The sequence below is a fragment of the Phytophthora infestans genome, genomic scaffold, assembly GCF_000142945.1.
Source record: "Phytophthora infestans T30-4 supercont1.70 genomic scaffold, whole genome shotgun sequence".
Lineage (NCBI taxonomy): Eukaryota > Oomycota > Peronosporomycetes > Peronosporales > Peronosporaceae > Phytophthora > Phytophthora infestans.
In genome coordinates, this window is record NW_003303689.1 from 499043 (window position 1) to 513951 (window position 14909).

Genomic DNA, 14909 nt, shown 5'->3' on the forward strand with positions numbered 1-14909 from the left:
GCGCGGAGGAGATACCTTTCCTCGGGTGCTTCATTGGGAAGCGTGGCTTACGGGCAGATCCTGCCAAAGTCAAGGCCATCGTGGACTGGCCGGTTCCCAAGAACCAAAAAGACTTACGCAAGTGGCTAGGCTTAGCCAATTACTTGCACAAGTACAGTGCGAACTACGCGGAGATGGCTCGGCCATTATCAGATCTCCTTAAGAAGGACGCACCATGGTGCTGGAACGTCGAGCACGACGGAGCCTTTGAGGCTGTGAAGGAGAGCCTTCTCCAGGCTCCGATCCTTGCGCTGCCGGACCCGGATAGTCCGTTTAGCGTCGTCTGTGACGCCTCCGATTTTGCAATCGGTTGTGCTTTACTACAAGCAGACGCCGAAGGGCGTGAACGCGTGATCGCGTTTGAGTCTCGCCAGCTCAAAGCTGCAGAGAAGAACTATCCAGTTCATGACAAAGAGCTACTTGCAATGAAGTATGCTCTAGTCAAATTCAGGGTACACCTGCTAGGCTCTAAGCCTTTTGTGATCTTTACTGATCATGCGTCGTTACGCACTGCGACACAGTCGCCTCATCTCTCTCAGAGAATGGCAAGATGGCTTTCCTTCTTTGCCGAGTATAACTTCGAGGTGAAGTACAAGCCGGGGCGGCTTAATGTAGTGGCCGATGCGCTCTCGCGCAGGCCGGACTACGAGTTAGCCCATGTCACGACAGTGACGTCGTCAGTGCCTGACTTGATACGCGGAGCGTATGCACAAGACGACATGTGCGTAGCGCTGCTACGGGCTCTCGGGAGCGAAGAGTTTAAAGACTCTGACAAAGAATTGTCTGGGCGCTTACGCGCGAGGCTGCATCGATACTCGCTCGATGGCGGCCTGCTGTACTACAGCACCGACTCTGAGGATAACCCTCGTGTAGTCGTTCCTCATGATGAGGATCTCAAGTATCGAATCCTCTATGAGGTTCATGATACGCCCGTGGGCGGGCACTTAGGTCGGGAGAAGACCTACGGCTCGGTGAGCACGATGTACTGGTGGCCCAAAATGTATAAGTGGGTCGGCACCTATGTACGCACGTGTGAGACGTGTCAACGGACGAAGTCCGCGCCGAGCACGGCAGCGCCATTGGCGAGCTTGCCTGTCCCCAAGGGATGCTGGCAGTCCATGAGTATGGACTTTGTGTTTGGCCTTCCCAAGGGAAAGGCAGGAAACACGGGTATTGTGGTCTTTGTAGACCGATTGAGCAAGATGGCTCATCTAGCGGCGGTGCCGGACACCATAGATGGTGAAGGTACAGCTTTGCTGTTTTTAGACCGAGTCTTTCGCCAACATGGCTTGCCTGAGGCAATTGTCTCGGATCGAGACCCGCGCTTCACCGCGAAGTTCTGGACGTCCCTCTTCAGAGTGCTTGGCACTCGTTTGGACATGTCCACAGCGGACCATCCGCAGACCGATGGTCAAACCGAACGCGTGAATCGCGTTGTGGAGGATATCCTCCGAAGCGTATGCGCTGAGGCGCCAAAACGCTGGAGCCAGATGCTCCCACTCGTTGAGTTCGCATTAAATAATGCAGTGCACGCCTCGACAGGCTACACTCCGTTCTATGTGAACGGCTTGGTTAACCCTCGCGTCCCACTGACGCCGCCACGCAGTGCTCAGGGCTTGATGGGGGAGGGATAGCCGAGCGGCTAGCTGATGTCAGCCCTGTTACGGCTCGCAAGCAAGTCCGATGACTTTGTCTCCTTTGAGACTTAGCGTAATGCGTCAAGTACGCGACGCTATGGCTGAAAGCCAAGACATGCAAAAAGAACATGCAGATGCCAAAGGCAGACGCAATGATTAAAGGTTTGAGGTCGGAGACCTAGTTTTATTAGATGCCAAAAACCTACCTACTCATGCAGTGTCTGCAGTCTTTAAGACAAAATTGAGACCACGGTTCATTGGGCCGTTCAAGGTCGTGGCCAAGAAGGGCCTAGCGTATACGCTTAACCTTCCGAAGAAGATGCGCACGCATCCAGGCTTCTACGCTGGCTTACTCAAGCCGTATCAGAACCCTGCTCAGGTGAGCGCGGAGATGTTGGCGCCAACGGTGGCTGGGCCACGACAGGCTGCGCAACAGCGGGAGGCCGAACCACGGCGGGCTGAGCGACAGCAGGTGGCGGGGCCACAAGACGCAACAGCAAGTCGATCTGACCTTGCAGCTGAGCGACTTGACGCTTAAGGTCCGCGACTCGGTTCTGAACCGACTGTGGTTGTTCAAACCAGTCCACGCGGTGGTTCGTCTCATCGAGACCATCTGCAAGGCGACTCAGAGCGTCAGTCGTATCATGGAGATACCGGTTCAGAGAACCCACACGCTGCTCCAGCGCGAACACGTCGCTGCGACTCGCGACGCGAAAGTCCAGCTGAGGCTCGGCCTCCTCCTGCTCTGCTCGATGAGCACGGCGAGCTCCACTTCCATGTGGAACGCCTGATGGCGAGGCGCATGCACCAGGGTCGTACTCAGTACCTTGTGAAATGGAGGGGTTATCCTCACTCACAAAACTCTTGGGAGTTTGAGGTTGTCCTACGGCAGGACTGCCCTGACGTCGTCGACGCTTTTGATCGGGCACACTCACTGCCCCGCCGCTACGGCGACCGCGTCGTCAGGCGCCGAGCGCTTCCCGCCGCTAGAACGCGGGGATGACAGGTCGGTGGCTGAGCTCAAGCTCCGACCAGTGGCTGGAGCAGCCGGCTCATAGGAAAGAGCGGTGCTCGCAGCATGAGCAAGAGGTGGTGACGCCTCGAGGTGATGGGGACGGGGTCCCAGTGTTCGTCGACGTGCTTTCGACTTAGCGAAGTCTAAGCGCAAACGTCTCTCAAGACGAATATCAGTTTCAGAGAAACTTGCTCGAAGAGCATTGTAGGAGGGGAGCCGTCGAGCTCCCTCCACCCAGCTTCGGAATTGTGCTTCATAAGCACGCTGGGATTCCCCAGGGTTGAGAACAACCGGAATGGTTCGCATGGAGGGAACCGGTTGGCGGTTGAGCTGCATCTGCAGGCGCGCCTGATACTCCTGAGGAGTTGTGACTTGTGGAGTCAGATATCGCTCTCGGAGCCGGTGCCGTTGCACTTGCTCATCAGCAGTCGAGGCCGCAGGCCCACACGTGTACGTGTTCAGCGGCTGCTGCGCCGCGAGGCGGGCCGCTTCGGCAGGGTTCCGCGGCTGGAAGCCGTAGTCACGGCGTGACGTTAGAACAAGTGGTCGGACCACAGGTCGGAACGACTGCGAGCGCTGCTCATTGGACAACTGACGGCCTTGGGCCTCGTCCAGGTCATTCGTAATGACGTTGTGATCGTATCGATCTTCCTCGTCATACCGCGACGATAGCGGTGGCGCATCGCGCAGCGAGCGAAACGGATTCGAACGTTCAGAGAACGGATGCGGTGTCCGCAGGTCTCTTCTTGTTTGAGATTGCGCCGTTGAGCGGCTAGACCTCACAGAGGAAGCTGGGGAAGACGCGGCACCAGTGTGCGACCTCGGAGAGGTTGGGTTGGAGTGATCCTCACTACCCATGGGCTCGTCGTAATCGACTTCGCCCTCTTCGAGTTCCGAGAACAGAACATCGTTCCCTCTGGGCGGCGCCCGCGGCTCTGACGAGCTTTGAGCTTTGCTCTCTTCTTGTTGACGGCTCATGGAGCGTTGACCGTTGCGACGGCGATACTCTTGGTGGTACTGTGCCACCGAAAGAGACGAAGATGCTCTTGGAGCAGTTGCGGAGCGGAGTTGGGGGTCTGGGACCGACGAGGCAGGGGCGGCGCGACGCGCTGGAGACGTTGGGCCGTGGGCCGGAGTGGAAGTGCCAGGCATCAAGGATGCGAACGCGTTTGTGAGCTCGTGGAGCTGCAGAACGCAGAGGTGAGGTCTAGTGACCTCCGTCGTCTTGACAAGACGTGACCTCGCTGAGGAAAGTTCGAGAACGGTATGTTCTCATCTTAGTGAGGGAGAGTGTAACGGGGTTACATGGTGTGGAACACACAGGGGTACGAAGTACCCGGAGAGTTAGCAAACTCTCAGTACATAAGTTGGAGAGCTAACAAGGTCTCTCAGTACGTTGGCTGAAAGCCACACGTTATGCATTTGATTAGGTTTAACTATGCTAGATAGTTAAAGAGATACATTTACCCCTAGGCGGCTTGGCCGCAATAATAGTAAATAAAACACTTCTGGTTTTGAAGCATAAAAGTTAAGGTATTAACTTTGAACACTGGTCTTGGGCTGTAAGCTCCTTTGGATAAGGAACTTAGTATTAGTGACTCCTTGAGTCGAACGTCTTCCTCTGACGCTAAAGCTACGGCAGCCCCGCTGCACCTTGAGTGCAGAGCCTTTGCCGTGAGGCTTAGTGCTCTTGGCTTGCGCCTTACCGGCAGCAGCCTTGGAGCGTGTCTTAGCACCGCTCTTTGCAGTGCCACGAGGTATGATAACGGTCGAAGTGGAGACCTAGACGAAGAGCGCACAGGTTGCTGCTCGAGGTTCTAACTGTGAAGTGAGCCTTCGCCGCGCTCGCGTGGCCAAGTCGATGGTTTTCGACTTTGAGAATGAGAGTTTGTGACGAACACCTCTTCATTCTGATTGGTCGGTAAACCGAATCTAAGTGGGGGAAGATGTAACGGGGTACGTATCCCCAAGTGTATCCCTAGTTACATGAAGTGTGACACGTCACACTTCAAGATATCTGGTACATGGTACCAGGTTCGTCAGAGGCCAACCATTGGCTGATGACATAGCTTTTCTAGAAGTTTGTAGATTTAACTCAAGTTTAGCCTACCTATAAATATATTTAGCTTACAACTTACCTTAAATTGGTCACTTCGCTCCCTTAAGTAAAAAGGGACCTGTGAACTACTGTTCACTGAGAATTTGTATACTCTCGGAAGCCAACTTCCTCTAGCGCAATGTGCTTTGTAACCCCGTCACAGGAGGTGTTCACGCGAGTAGACCTTTGTTTTACTACTTGGAAGTAAGCCATGTGGCATGTTCTTTTCTTATAATGTGCCACTTTGCCATGATCAAGAGCCTCTCTTATACTCTTATAGTCTTATAGCAGATTTGACTTAATTTTAGAATGCAAAATTTGGAAGAGCCACTATACCGGTAGCCGGAGTTGTCTGCAGTACAAAGTTCGGTACAGTATGTATACTGTAAAATCTGATATTCCTCGTTGTTGACGTACGTAGCTCCGCAGTATCGGAAATATACCCAAATCTTTTTATACCCTTGTGTTCTATTGATCTGCCATATTTGTTTGAGCTCGAGTCTACTAACAGCTAACAGCTGATGCTATTCCCCATTCACACGCTTTTCGCAGACCGTTCGAAAAACTTTATGCATCCGTCGTAGCTCGCGCTTACAATCAATCCCGTGCATGCGTTAGTGTTCACATCGTCACTTGCTTCGAGCTTTGACTTAACCATAGCGAAAGTACTAGCAGGGGCAAACAAAGCGACCGTCACAATGCCGTTGGGAGGTTCAGCAGCTGCAGAGTCGTGGCAACGATGGTAGTTAGCAACACGACAAATACAACCTTCTGCTGTCTGTACCTGTAAAGAATTCGTACGAGGAATTGCGATCTTGCTTGCTGCTCTTCACGATGCTCATTGATCGAAGGTACCTGATTAAGCCAGGGAGGTATAAAAAGTGACAACATACAGTGACCGCAGTGCTCACAATACAAACCTTGCTTTGTTCCAAACGTAGACGTAGCCGTTCTCGGATCCACATATCACAAAGTCTCCGTCTTGGCTGTAGAAGGCACAATGGCATTAGAGTACGCAAAATGTAATGCGTACAATATCAAGCAGCTCGCACCTGAATCTTCCTTTGATTTGGAGATGTCCATTGACGAGACCCTTGTACTTGCATATTCGCGAATAGTTGTCGACCGAGAAGAGTCTCATGCGAGAATCGTTCGTGCTGACCAGGAAATATTTTCCTTCTGGGTCAAACTCGATACCCGTGACTTTCCTTCCCTTTCTCATCGATCCGCGACTGTTTCGGCACTCAATTTGAGTATAATAATTCATCTGTTGGTGCGAATTGACTTGGTAAAAGATGCATTGGCCGTTCAGCAAACCAACAATGGCGCGTGTTCCACTTGGGTTAAAGCTGGCGGCAGTGATCATCACTGGTGTCTGAACGTAGGACACCACACAGCCGTCTGGAATGTCCCAAACACGCGCTTTATTATCGAAGCACCCGGATAGGAAATATCGGTCCTCCTGCGATACTCAAACACGAAATGTTATACCAAACTAGCGTCCAATCGGTAGAGACTTTGCAAACCTTTGGATGGAAATCTACGGCGGGGACACTATCTGGGTGGTGAAATACGTGCAAGCAGTCTTCACGCGAAATGTGCCACAGACGAACCGTCTGAACGAAACGTAAGGTTACCGTTAGTAAACCTTCATAGTCATAGGATGGTTAGGAATTCAACCTTATCCATCGATGCAGACAAGATGAAGTTGCTGCGACTCCACGATACATCAACAATTGGCATCGTGTGTCCCTACGGTTATGATAGCGAGTTGTCAGTTTACTCGGACGCCAACCTATCATTTTATCGACTTACCTGGTAGGACCTTTCTGGTTCAGCGTCGAGAATGCGTTTTTCGTCGCTCTCTCTTGCCACTTTTGCGTCTTCCTCGGAACTAATTTGAACTTTCCAGACACGTAAGATGGCGTCTTGTCCTCCAGACACCAATCGAGCGCCGTCGTGACTAAATTTCATCGTCCAAATCGTGCCAGTGTGCTTCGACAATGTCTGTGCTAAGCACAAGTCTTCGAGGTCGCGTTTCTCTTTCTTGCATGATGTCACCTGACGACATGATTAAAGTACGTCTGGTCAATACGCAGTAATTGATACACAAAAGGCTATTCGAAGTAGTACCGGGACATGATTCCGTTTGATAGGCTCTTTCGCTTTGGACTTCATTGGAAACTTAGACATGATTTTGGTAATTGAAGGTCGTCTGGTCTTGGTTCGCTTGGCCTACTCAGAATGCACTCAGCATTACTTCCGGTTAATGGTCACAGTAAGTACGCACCTCTTCTTCTTGTGGAGCTACAAAGTCATTTGGGAAAATGGAGTAAGAGTCCGCTGGCATGCTGGCCAGATCTCGGATATCGAAGACTTCTCCTGTGTCTTTGTTCTTGACGATATATTTACTGTCATCTGGGCCAATGCTCTTATTCTCAAGCTCTGGATCTCGTGATTGCTGGTTGGCTATTGCGATTGCAGCTACGAATTCAGCATCGAATAGAGTCTAGTTCATATTACTAAGCCACTGAAAAGGTTTTAGTAAAATCACACCGGCTGATGCTTGTCGTGAAGCGTCTGCTGCTAAGTCTTCCTGTGCATCGTAAAACTACGCGTAGCCATCAGCAAAGTGAGGCAATCACAGTGTTCTAAAACTGACATTACGACGCACATCTTCATCCGACATGAGTCCGTTTTCTTCGGGCCTGGACGTCCGTCCATGTTCCGAGCGAGTCACAATTGACGCAGCGGGGGTCGGAGCAGGTGGCGCCATGTTTGCGTTTGCACTGTTGCCTCCAGTACCGGCACGAGCGTCCGCCGTCGCCATGCTTCCTGGAGTTTCCCCTCTACTTCAAGAAGTGTCTGCACCAGACGCCTATAAATAACTTCACCCGAATGACCATCACTCCCGATCTTGAAGAGACGCAACAGATCCGCATTTCGCCACTAAAGATGACGATCGCCACCGCGTCTAAGCCCGATTTCTTCTCGCTGCACACACGTAAGCCCAAGACCATCGATGTGGAGATGCTGGACTACAGCTTCGTGGAGCGTTGCACCGATGTGGACGAGCTCAAGGGGATCTTGGCGGTGCTCCGATCCGGAAAGGAAGGCCGCTATCCAGACCTGGAAAAGGCCACAGAGGACCGCATTCTGGCTGTGTTTCCTGAACGAGAACGAACTAAAATCTTGCGTATGCGCTCAGGGCCGACAGACAACGAGTTGACCACCGAGATTGACGCGCTGGCCAACTGGGCGGTTGCAATGAATGTGAAGAACGAGGCACTAAAGAAACAGACACCGTTCAAGCGAGAACTGCCCCCTGTCCGAGGACGGAAATCATCCATAGAAATGCGATCAGATCTGGCTCGAGCTCCAGCGAAATTGGCTAATGTAGAGAAGGATGAGCAGAAGATGGCGAAAAATGCAATTCCAGCGTATGATTTCAGATCCTGGGAAAAGTATGACGTTGACAAGGCGCTGGAAGAGATCGATCACGAGGGCGAACGGGCGCGGGATCAAGCGAGAAAGCAGCAAGAAGAGCAGGAGAAGCGCGCAGCATCTCGAAAGAGAGAATTTGAGTCTCTCTCCAAGTCAGTGGACTTAGACAAGCTCCAGCCGGAAACCCGAAAAATGTATGCTGGATACGAGAAGCAAAAAGGTAACGACTGCTTCAAGGCAAACGAACTAGAGGTGGCATTGCTACACTACACGCGCAGTATGGCTTACGACGACACCGATGCAATTCTCTACGCTAATCGTGCACTTGTATACCTAAAAACGAAGAACTTTGCTGCTGCTGAAGACGATTGCGCACGCGCCATCCTGCTCGATCCGACATACATGAAGGGGTGGAGTCGTCGTGGCATGACGCGGTACCGTAGAGGTAAGTACGCCGAGTCGGTACAGGATTTTGAAGAGGCGCTGCGACTTGATCCTGATAATCGAGAGGTGACAAAACTGATGAAAGCAGCAAAAGAAAAGCACGGGGAAGTCAATGGCGTTAAATTCAGTAACCAGGTATCGCCTACTAACCACGAGGCAGACGAGAAGCCGTTCAAGCGTTTCGAGATTATTGAAGATGAAGAGGAAAAAGAGAAATCAAGTCAACAGAACCAACAATATGAACGGAGTAGGTCATCTGAGAAGCCTTTCACACGTTTCGAGATCATCGAGGAGGAGGGATCGGAAGACGAGGACGACGATTAACTGGGAACACCAGCATCATCTTGATAGCACAGGCAATCGATTGCGCTTCCGATATATATGCGAAAGTCACAGTGGAAAACACGTTTATTGCTTGCATTACGAGCCGCAGTCATCCACCCGACGCCTTTTCGAATACATTCCTTCGCTTCTAATCTGTTTCCATGTCGGTCGCCTGGCTATCTTGCTTTGTAGGCTGACGTACGACACCGAGTCCTGGCTTTGCTGTAGAGAGGTAGTAGGAGCGAGTGTCACCGAATGAAAGCACGGTCGCTTTCACGAGCATTCCAGGGGAGAAGACCTCGTCCATCACAAGCTTGTCGATGTCGTGGTTCCGCACGTCCTCCAACCTGATAGTTCCCGGGAAGACCTCCTTTAGCACAGTTTCACCCACGCACAGAATGTCAACCATCACTTGTCGAGACGTGATCTTTACCACGCGGCAGATGACAATGTCGCCAAGACGCAGCACTTGCGCCGACGCCACTGTCTTATTGGCCCGCGTCACCTCTACGACGTCCTGCGAGACGCGCCACTTGCCATAGATAGATGCGAAGATGACATTATCGCGTACGTAGGTTCCGGTACCAGCCTTGAGCTTGCTGTCCACTGCGGCCAGGTGTTGGCCAGGCACCGCGATGTCACTGGAGCTGCTCATGTCGATCGTATTCAACGGTCGAATTTTCAATTGCTTTTATCGGTTGGTGGAAAAGTAAAGTTTCAATGGTCAAATATCACGTTTTTGGAGAGCACTGTAGCCATTTATGGTGCGCCTCAAGACGCGCTACTTGGTGGTGGAGGCCACTGGCGCCCGTAAACCGGCGGTCAAGAAGGAAGACATTACAGCGCTTATTCGCGAGTCCGTTACCAAGAGCTACGGGGATTTCGGTTCCGGGCTGTCCCAGTACGCGTTCCAAGGTAGACACCGACAGGGCAACGTTGAATACGACGCTGACTGTGGGTTTTTATGTTGCAGTGCTGTACTACAATACACATACCAGAATTGCAGCTATTCGATGCGCACGTGAAATGTGCAAAATGGTTGAGACGTCGCTACTGTTCGTGAAGGACGTGCACAACCAAGACGTCAGTCTCCGAGTGGCTCGCGTATGCGGTACTTACACGAGCACATCAGTTACGCGCCAGACTTTTGTCGTGCATCTCACTGTAACAATGTGTATGATGTGTGCTTGTTTAGGCTCAAGTCGCGCGTGTAGAGAGCACCTGCTGAGGTTTTCTTTGGAACGCGCCAAGACTCTGAATCTATACACCTCGCAACCCAAATTTAACGAGGAAGTGCAGGTAGAAATCGCGCTCGTGGATCCGCAGTAACCGCATCAAGCTATTTACTTCAAGTACTACTTCGTATTGCTCAATCAAACAGCATCCGACCCAACAAGTGCTTTTATGATTTTAAACTCATCTGCTCGCCTGTATGTATTGCCTGTTACTTGCGAGCAGCGTGAGTCTGTCTACCATTGCACTTAGTCCAGTCTCCCGACAGTCTATTCGATGGTCTTACCCTGATTCTCGTACTCTGTTTCAATCTGAGAGCAGTGAAAATCGACCTCCTCGAAGATCTCGCGCACGTTCTTGTCGGGCACCTCCATCACATGCTTGCTACCGCTGACTGCACCACGCATAAAGATGAAATCCACAACAAAATGGTTAGACACCTCGCTCTCCATTCTCCTCGGGCTGTTCTGTTGACAACGTACTGAAGTCGAGCTTGATTGTGGGCAGAATGCCGGCCAGCGACGTCTGATGCGCGATCTCCGCCTTGGGGTTCACTTTGCGTGTCTTTTATTAGTACACATACTAGTTAGAAAATATGTTGTCCATTTGCATCACCTTCCGCAGCGCTCACCTTCTCCGCCGTCAACTGTCGGTAGAATTCGCTGGGGACATTCATAGCCGTCAGACGTTAGTCGCCGCCGTAGGAGACCTTAAACAAAAAGATTGGACTGCTGCAGCTATTACTCACCATGCACCAGTTGCCCGCCGGTCGAAGCTGGAGAAGGACACCTTGGCCGACTTTAAGAAACGAACCACATTGCGCGCCGCCATTTTGCTTCTCGCTCCACCTCCCAATAGTGTCTCCTGTTTAACTTACGATTGGCTCAAAAATCGATACTTGAGCGGGAAGAGCTACTTTCCGGTTAAATACGAATGCACTTTTACTTCTTTGCGCCATGCCAGAGGAGCGCGTCATTGACCGCGAGAAACATTGTCCATTCCTGCTCCGAGTCTTCTTCAGTAGGGGTGTTCACAACAGGCAGGGCGCTCGCATATCTCTGCGTGACATCAGGTTGTGAATTGGCGCGAGGAACTGATCGCGGTTGCAATGAACTGCCTGTCGATACAGAGCGGATGCGTTCGAAGCGCTTGACGACAAGCCCATAGCCAATGAGCTGCACATTTACACGTGGTAAGCTACTCAAATATAAAAATATCGATCGCTATTATACTCGTGGGCTGAGCTGCTGGTTTGGCTTTTGGTACAGGCCGGACGCGACGCTGCGGGAGATAGCAGACCTGGTGCAAGATTCGAACACCGACGCCCGGAAGGCCAACATGCGTCTGAGCATCTGCGTTGTATCGGAGACAAGAGATGGAAGGTGAGGCCGCATCATTGCTGCAATGGGTTAATGTTTCTGTCAGCGTCGTGACTAATCACTCGTTGCTGCAGAGTGCTGATTAGGAAGGTGGGCTACGTCAACAGTAGTCGTCGTCGATGCGTTGACGACGCCAAGACGCTCGCGAGTGTGCGCTTCCATCCAGGCGATATTGTCGATATTGCGATGGTTGAGTAATGCAAGTACCAGTACATATGTACCGTATTTGAGATCTCCTACTTCAGACCCAATATTTTTGAAGTTGTATTGTTGCAAAATGCACAAGATCTGTACACGTACCGACGCATCTCTATCACGTATTATTTAAACAAAACAATTTAGTTATCAAGTTCTTCTTCGGGAACTACGAAGTTTTCAATGTCGTGACGCGTATCCACAGCATGGCGCACTACGGGCACTTCTTCCAGCAACCGTCGTAGCAGCTCCCAATCAGCTTGTAGGCGTATGAAATGGCAACGCGCTTGAACTTCTTGGGAGGCTTGCCAGTGCCAGAAATACGGGTTCTCCCTTTCCGTTGGCCGAGCGGAGTGCGCGCCATTGCAAATTTCTGGCAATGAGCTGGTGGATAGTTACAGTTTAGCATGTTTTTTGTACTCTGAATTAGGAGATCTAGACTTGTGCGCTGTTCCATTCTCGATATGTGATTGGTTGGAGGGCAGTCTGAATTAGGAGATCACTCTGAAGTAGGAGATCTCAAATACGGTAGTAGCGAGGCAACAAAGGCAGGCAGGTCAACAAAGTACATGTGTTTGAAAGATAGTAACCTCCCTCTCAAATTATATATCAATTTTGACACTTCGCATCAATTTTCCTTTGAAAATGGTACTAGTAAGTACGGACACGTTCCTGGCCAAGGTGACGGAGTTCTACGCTGAGGCGCAGGGCTCCAAGGGATCAGTTGCCATCTCCTGCAAAAGTGGTGCGTAGTTTGTGGAGATTAACAGCGATAACCCCCATCTAGGTGCTGCATTCTGACGTTTAGTACTGCTTCGATCCAGTTCCTGTGGCCAAGGTGAACAACAAAGCTCAGCAGAAAATCCTTAAGCTCACGGTGGAGGACGGAGAGCACGTGCTGCTGTTCCGTGCCTGTAAGTACGGCAACAACAAGCACAAGAAGAAATACAGCACTGTGGTAAGGCTACAAAAATTAGTCGTGGAATGATGAAAACGAGGCGACGTGGCTAAGTGGACTCTGCTTGCAGGTGACGGCGGTGAACCACGCGTCGTTCCATGCGTCTCTGAGCCAGATCGTTACGACTAAGGTGGATGTACCGACTAAGGATGCAGTCGGCAAAGGCCCCAAGCGAGTGGCGGCTAAGGTCAAGAAGACAACGGAATAGATAGAAGGGCAGTCAGGTCTACAGAAAAGATCGAGTAGAGCGAGAGAGGGAATGGAAGAGTTCTTGATGATTACAAAGTTACAGGGTACTGTACTTTCGTCTATCACTGCGTGGACGCCGGAGACGCAGCGATGATCTGGTCCTCGTCTAGCTGTAAGTAGGTGTTAAAGGCTGGCAGCTCGTCGATGACGCTCATGTCCCCCAACACGTCGCCTAAATAGTGATTGCGCCTGGATGTCCGTCGACGACCTTCTTGCAAGCCAGTGCCAGACAGCAGACGCCCCACCATTGGCATGTAGTCGAGTGTAAACCGCGGATCCGAGTTTCCACAGCTGCATCAGATTCAAATGAGCATGAGGTGATACAACTGCAGTTGAATAACGTACCCTTTGTAGGCCAGTGGCAGCTCGAACTTCAACTTCAGCTGCGCCAAATCTGCTTGATGAGAACGTCGACGTGTGGCCTCCAGGGCACTGTCCAATGTCCGTTGAACGCATTCAGAAGCGGAAGATCCTTGGTCTCGCTTCAATGACGCGCCAAGAGAACTCGCGCTTAACATGTAAAGACTGGAGCGTCTCAACTCCAAAGCAGCAAGACGTTGGCGCTCACAGAGGAAGAAGGAATTCTGTTAAAAGGAAAAAAAAACTCATCAAGCCACCAGTCAACAAGTAGCTTAAAAACCTGGCCGTACCTCGTTCTCATCGTCAGTAGATGTCATCCAAGTATCCGCAACTGAAGCAGAGTCCATGATCTGAGCTAACTCGGACACTGCGTCAATATCCTTCAACTTTTCTTCGCGGGTTTTATCCTCTGGTTTCTTGGCCTCCGCGTCACCAGCTGCAAGTTCTGCCAGCAAGTTGCTCGTTAGCGCATCGAATGATGTGTCTCCAGTGGACCACACAGTCCAAGCAGGGAAATGAACGTGCGGGGTCGTATCTTCTTCGATGTTATCAGCGCTGTGCTGCCACCGCCACTGAGTCTTCGTTCTTGCATCCGACACTGCCAGATTCACCTCTAGAAAATGCAGTGAGCGTCTCACATCCCGCTCAAAGAATTCACCCAGAGCATTAATGAGAGACGGGTCCAACTGCAGCCCTTCAATGAAAGCCACGAGACGCATCCAAGTGGTGAACTCGTCCATTGAAGGCTTGTGGAGCTCACGACACAGTCGTCCAGGTTTTAAGGGGAAGGCATCGGGCAGTTGCGCACAAGTTACAACAATGGGACACTTGGAATGTTTGGCAATCGAGCACACAGCATTGAGAAATCCCTTGTCATCGTCGAAAACCAGGTCCACATCCTCAAACAGCACAAGCGATAACGACGCTGCTGTGGGCTTCTCCAAGCTTTTACGCCCCTCAGACTGTCGTCTGCGTTTCTTCTTGTGCTTCTTCTTGCACTTATCGTCCTTGCCGCCTATGTGGAGCACTCGAGTGGACTGTGTAGCTTCACCACAAAGCTCAACGACACTCTTTCCACATCGATTCTGAGCCGCGTTGATCTCGATAATTTCGTAGCCAAGTTCCTCAGCACAAGCATAGACAGCAGCAGATTTACCGGATCCCGACTCGCCCTTTAGAATAAACAGGCGACACAAGTCTCCAATCTCGTCCTCACTGTCGCTATCACCGTCACTAGGGACGCCGTGAGCTCCCGTATCTCTTGCACATACTCGTGCAGTTCGCGTCTTCCTTGTTTACACGCGAGGAAGCGCGAACGCTGGCGGTACTCGTAGTTCGCCGGGAGGAACGCGGCTCGGAGCTGTTCGCACAGCTGAGCCCAGGATGTGAAACATCCAGGGGATGTCGCTTCCCGAGTGTACACCCAACTCTTAGCACGACCGCTAAGGTTGGAGAGTGCAAAAGCAACACGCAGTTGCTCGGTCGAGATCAGAGCCGCGTCCATCGCGAGCTCTACTTCTCGGACCCAGAAGTG

The 14909-nt window shown here is 51.4% G+C and overlaps 8 protein-coding genes across 8 annotated transcripts; 4 read left to right on the forward strand and 4 right to left on the reverse strand.

Annotated features, from left to right (window-relative positions):
* Positions 1-2029: 2029 nt before the first annotated feature.
* PITG_17721 (uncharacterized protein) lies at positions 2030-7478 on the reverse strand (the record flags this gene model as incomplete). The annotated part of the gene is made up of 15 exons (XM_002997540.1): positions 2030-2528; positions 2612-3876; positions 4345-4431; positions 4830-4851; positions 5207-5265; positions 5385-5509; positions 5574-5644; positions 5710-5775; positions 5842-6251; positions 6316-6405; positions 6605-6850; positions 6923-7024; positions 7080-7258; positions 7346-7385; positions 7464-7478. 15 exons carry the CDS (start codon positions 7476-7478, stop codon positions 2030-2032), a joined length of 3276 nt encoding a protein of 1091 aa, XP_002997586.1.
* Positions 7479-7744: 266 nt separating this feature from the next.
* Positions 7745-8826, forward strand: PITG_17722 (uncharacterized protein; the record flags this gene model as incomplete). Its single annotated transcript, XM_002997541.1, has 2 exons — positions 7745-8678; positions 8813-8826. 2 exons carry the CDS (start codon positions 7745-7747, stop codon positions 8824-8826), a joined length of 948 nt encoding a protein of 315 aa, XP_002997587.1.
* A 323-nt stretch (positions 8827-9149) lies between these two features.
* On the reverse strand, positions 9150-9656 carry PITG_17723 (uncharacterized protein; the record flags this gene model as incomplete). Its single annotated transcript, XM_002997543.1, has 1 exon — positions 9150-9656. The coding sequence occupies one exon, from the start codon at positions 9654-9656 to the stop codon at positions 9150-9152; it is 507 nt and encodes a 168-aa protein (XP_002997589.1).
* Positions 9582-10394, forward strand: PITG_17724 (uncharacterized protein; the record flags this gene model as incomplete). The annotated part of the gene is made up of 3 exons (XM_002997542.1): positions 9582-9916; positions 9975-10112; positions 10197-10394. The coding sequence occupies 3 exons, from the start codon at positions 9763-9765 to the stop codon at positions 10328-10330; spliced, it is 426 nt and encodes a 141-aa protein (XP_002997588.1).
* Positions 10385-11079, reverse strand: PITG_17725 (uncharacterized protein; the record flags this gene model as incomplete). Its single annotated transcript, XM_002997544.1, has 4 exons — positions 10385-10628; positions 10717-10798; positions 10866-10896; positions 10983-11079. The coding sequence occupies 4 exons, from the start codon at positions 11063-11065 to the stop codon at positions 10504-10506; spliced, it is 321 nt and encodes a 106-aa protein (XP_002997590.1).
* Positions 11080-11186: 107 nt separating this feature from the next.
* Positions 11187-11912, forward strand: PITG_17726 (uncharacterized protein; the record flags this gene model as incomplete). Its single annotated transcript, XM_002997545.1, has 4 exons — positions 11187-11273; positions 11364-11426; positions 11503-11616; positions 11688-11912. 4 exons carry the CDS (start codon positions 11191-11193, stop codon positions 11809-11811), a joined length of 384 nt encoding a protein of 127 aa, XP_002997591.1.
* Positions 11913-12453: 541 nt separating this feature from the next.
* On the forward strand, positions 12454-12974 carry PITG_17727 (uncharacterized protein; the record flags this gene model as incomplete). Its single annotated transcript, XM_002997546.1, has 3 exons — positions 12454-12553; positions 12633-12766; positions 12837-12974. The coding sequence occupies 3 exons, from the start codon at positions 12454-12456 to the stop codon at positions 12972-12974; spliced, it is 372 nt and encodes a 123-aa protein (XP_002997592.1).
* A 48-nt stretch (positions 12975-13022) lies between these two features.
* Positions 13023-14513, reverse strand: PITG_17728 (uncharacterized protein; the record flags this gene model as incomplete). The annotated part of the gene is made up of 4 exons (XM_002997547.1): positions 13023-13306; positions 13361-13599; positions 13708-14382; positions 14427-14513. The coding sequence occupies 4 exons, from the start codon at positions 14511-14513 to the stop codon at positions 13078-13080; spliced, it is 1230 nt and encodes a 409-aa protein (XP_002997593.1).
* Between the last annotated feature and the right edge of the window lie 396 nt (positions 14514-14909).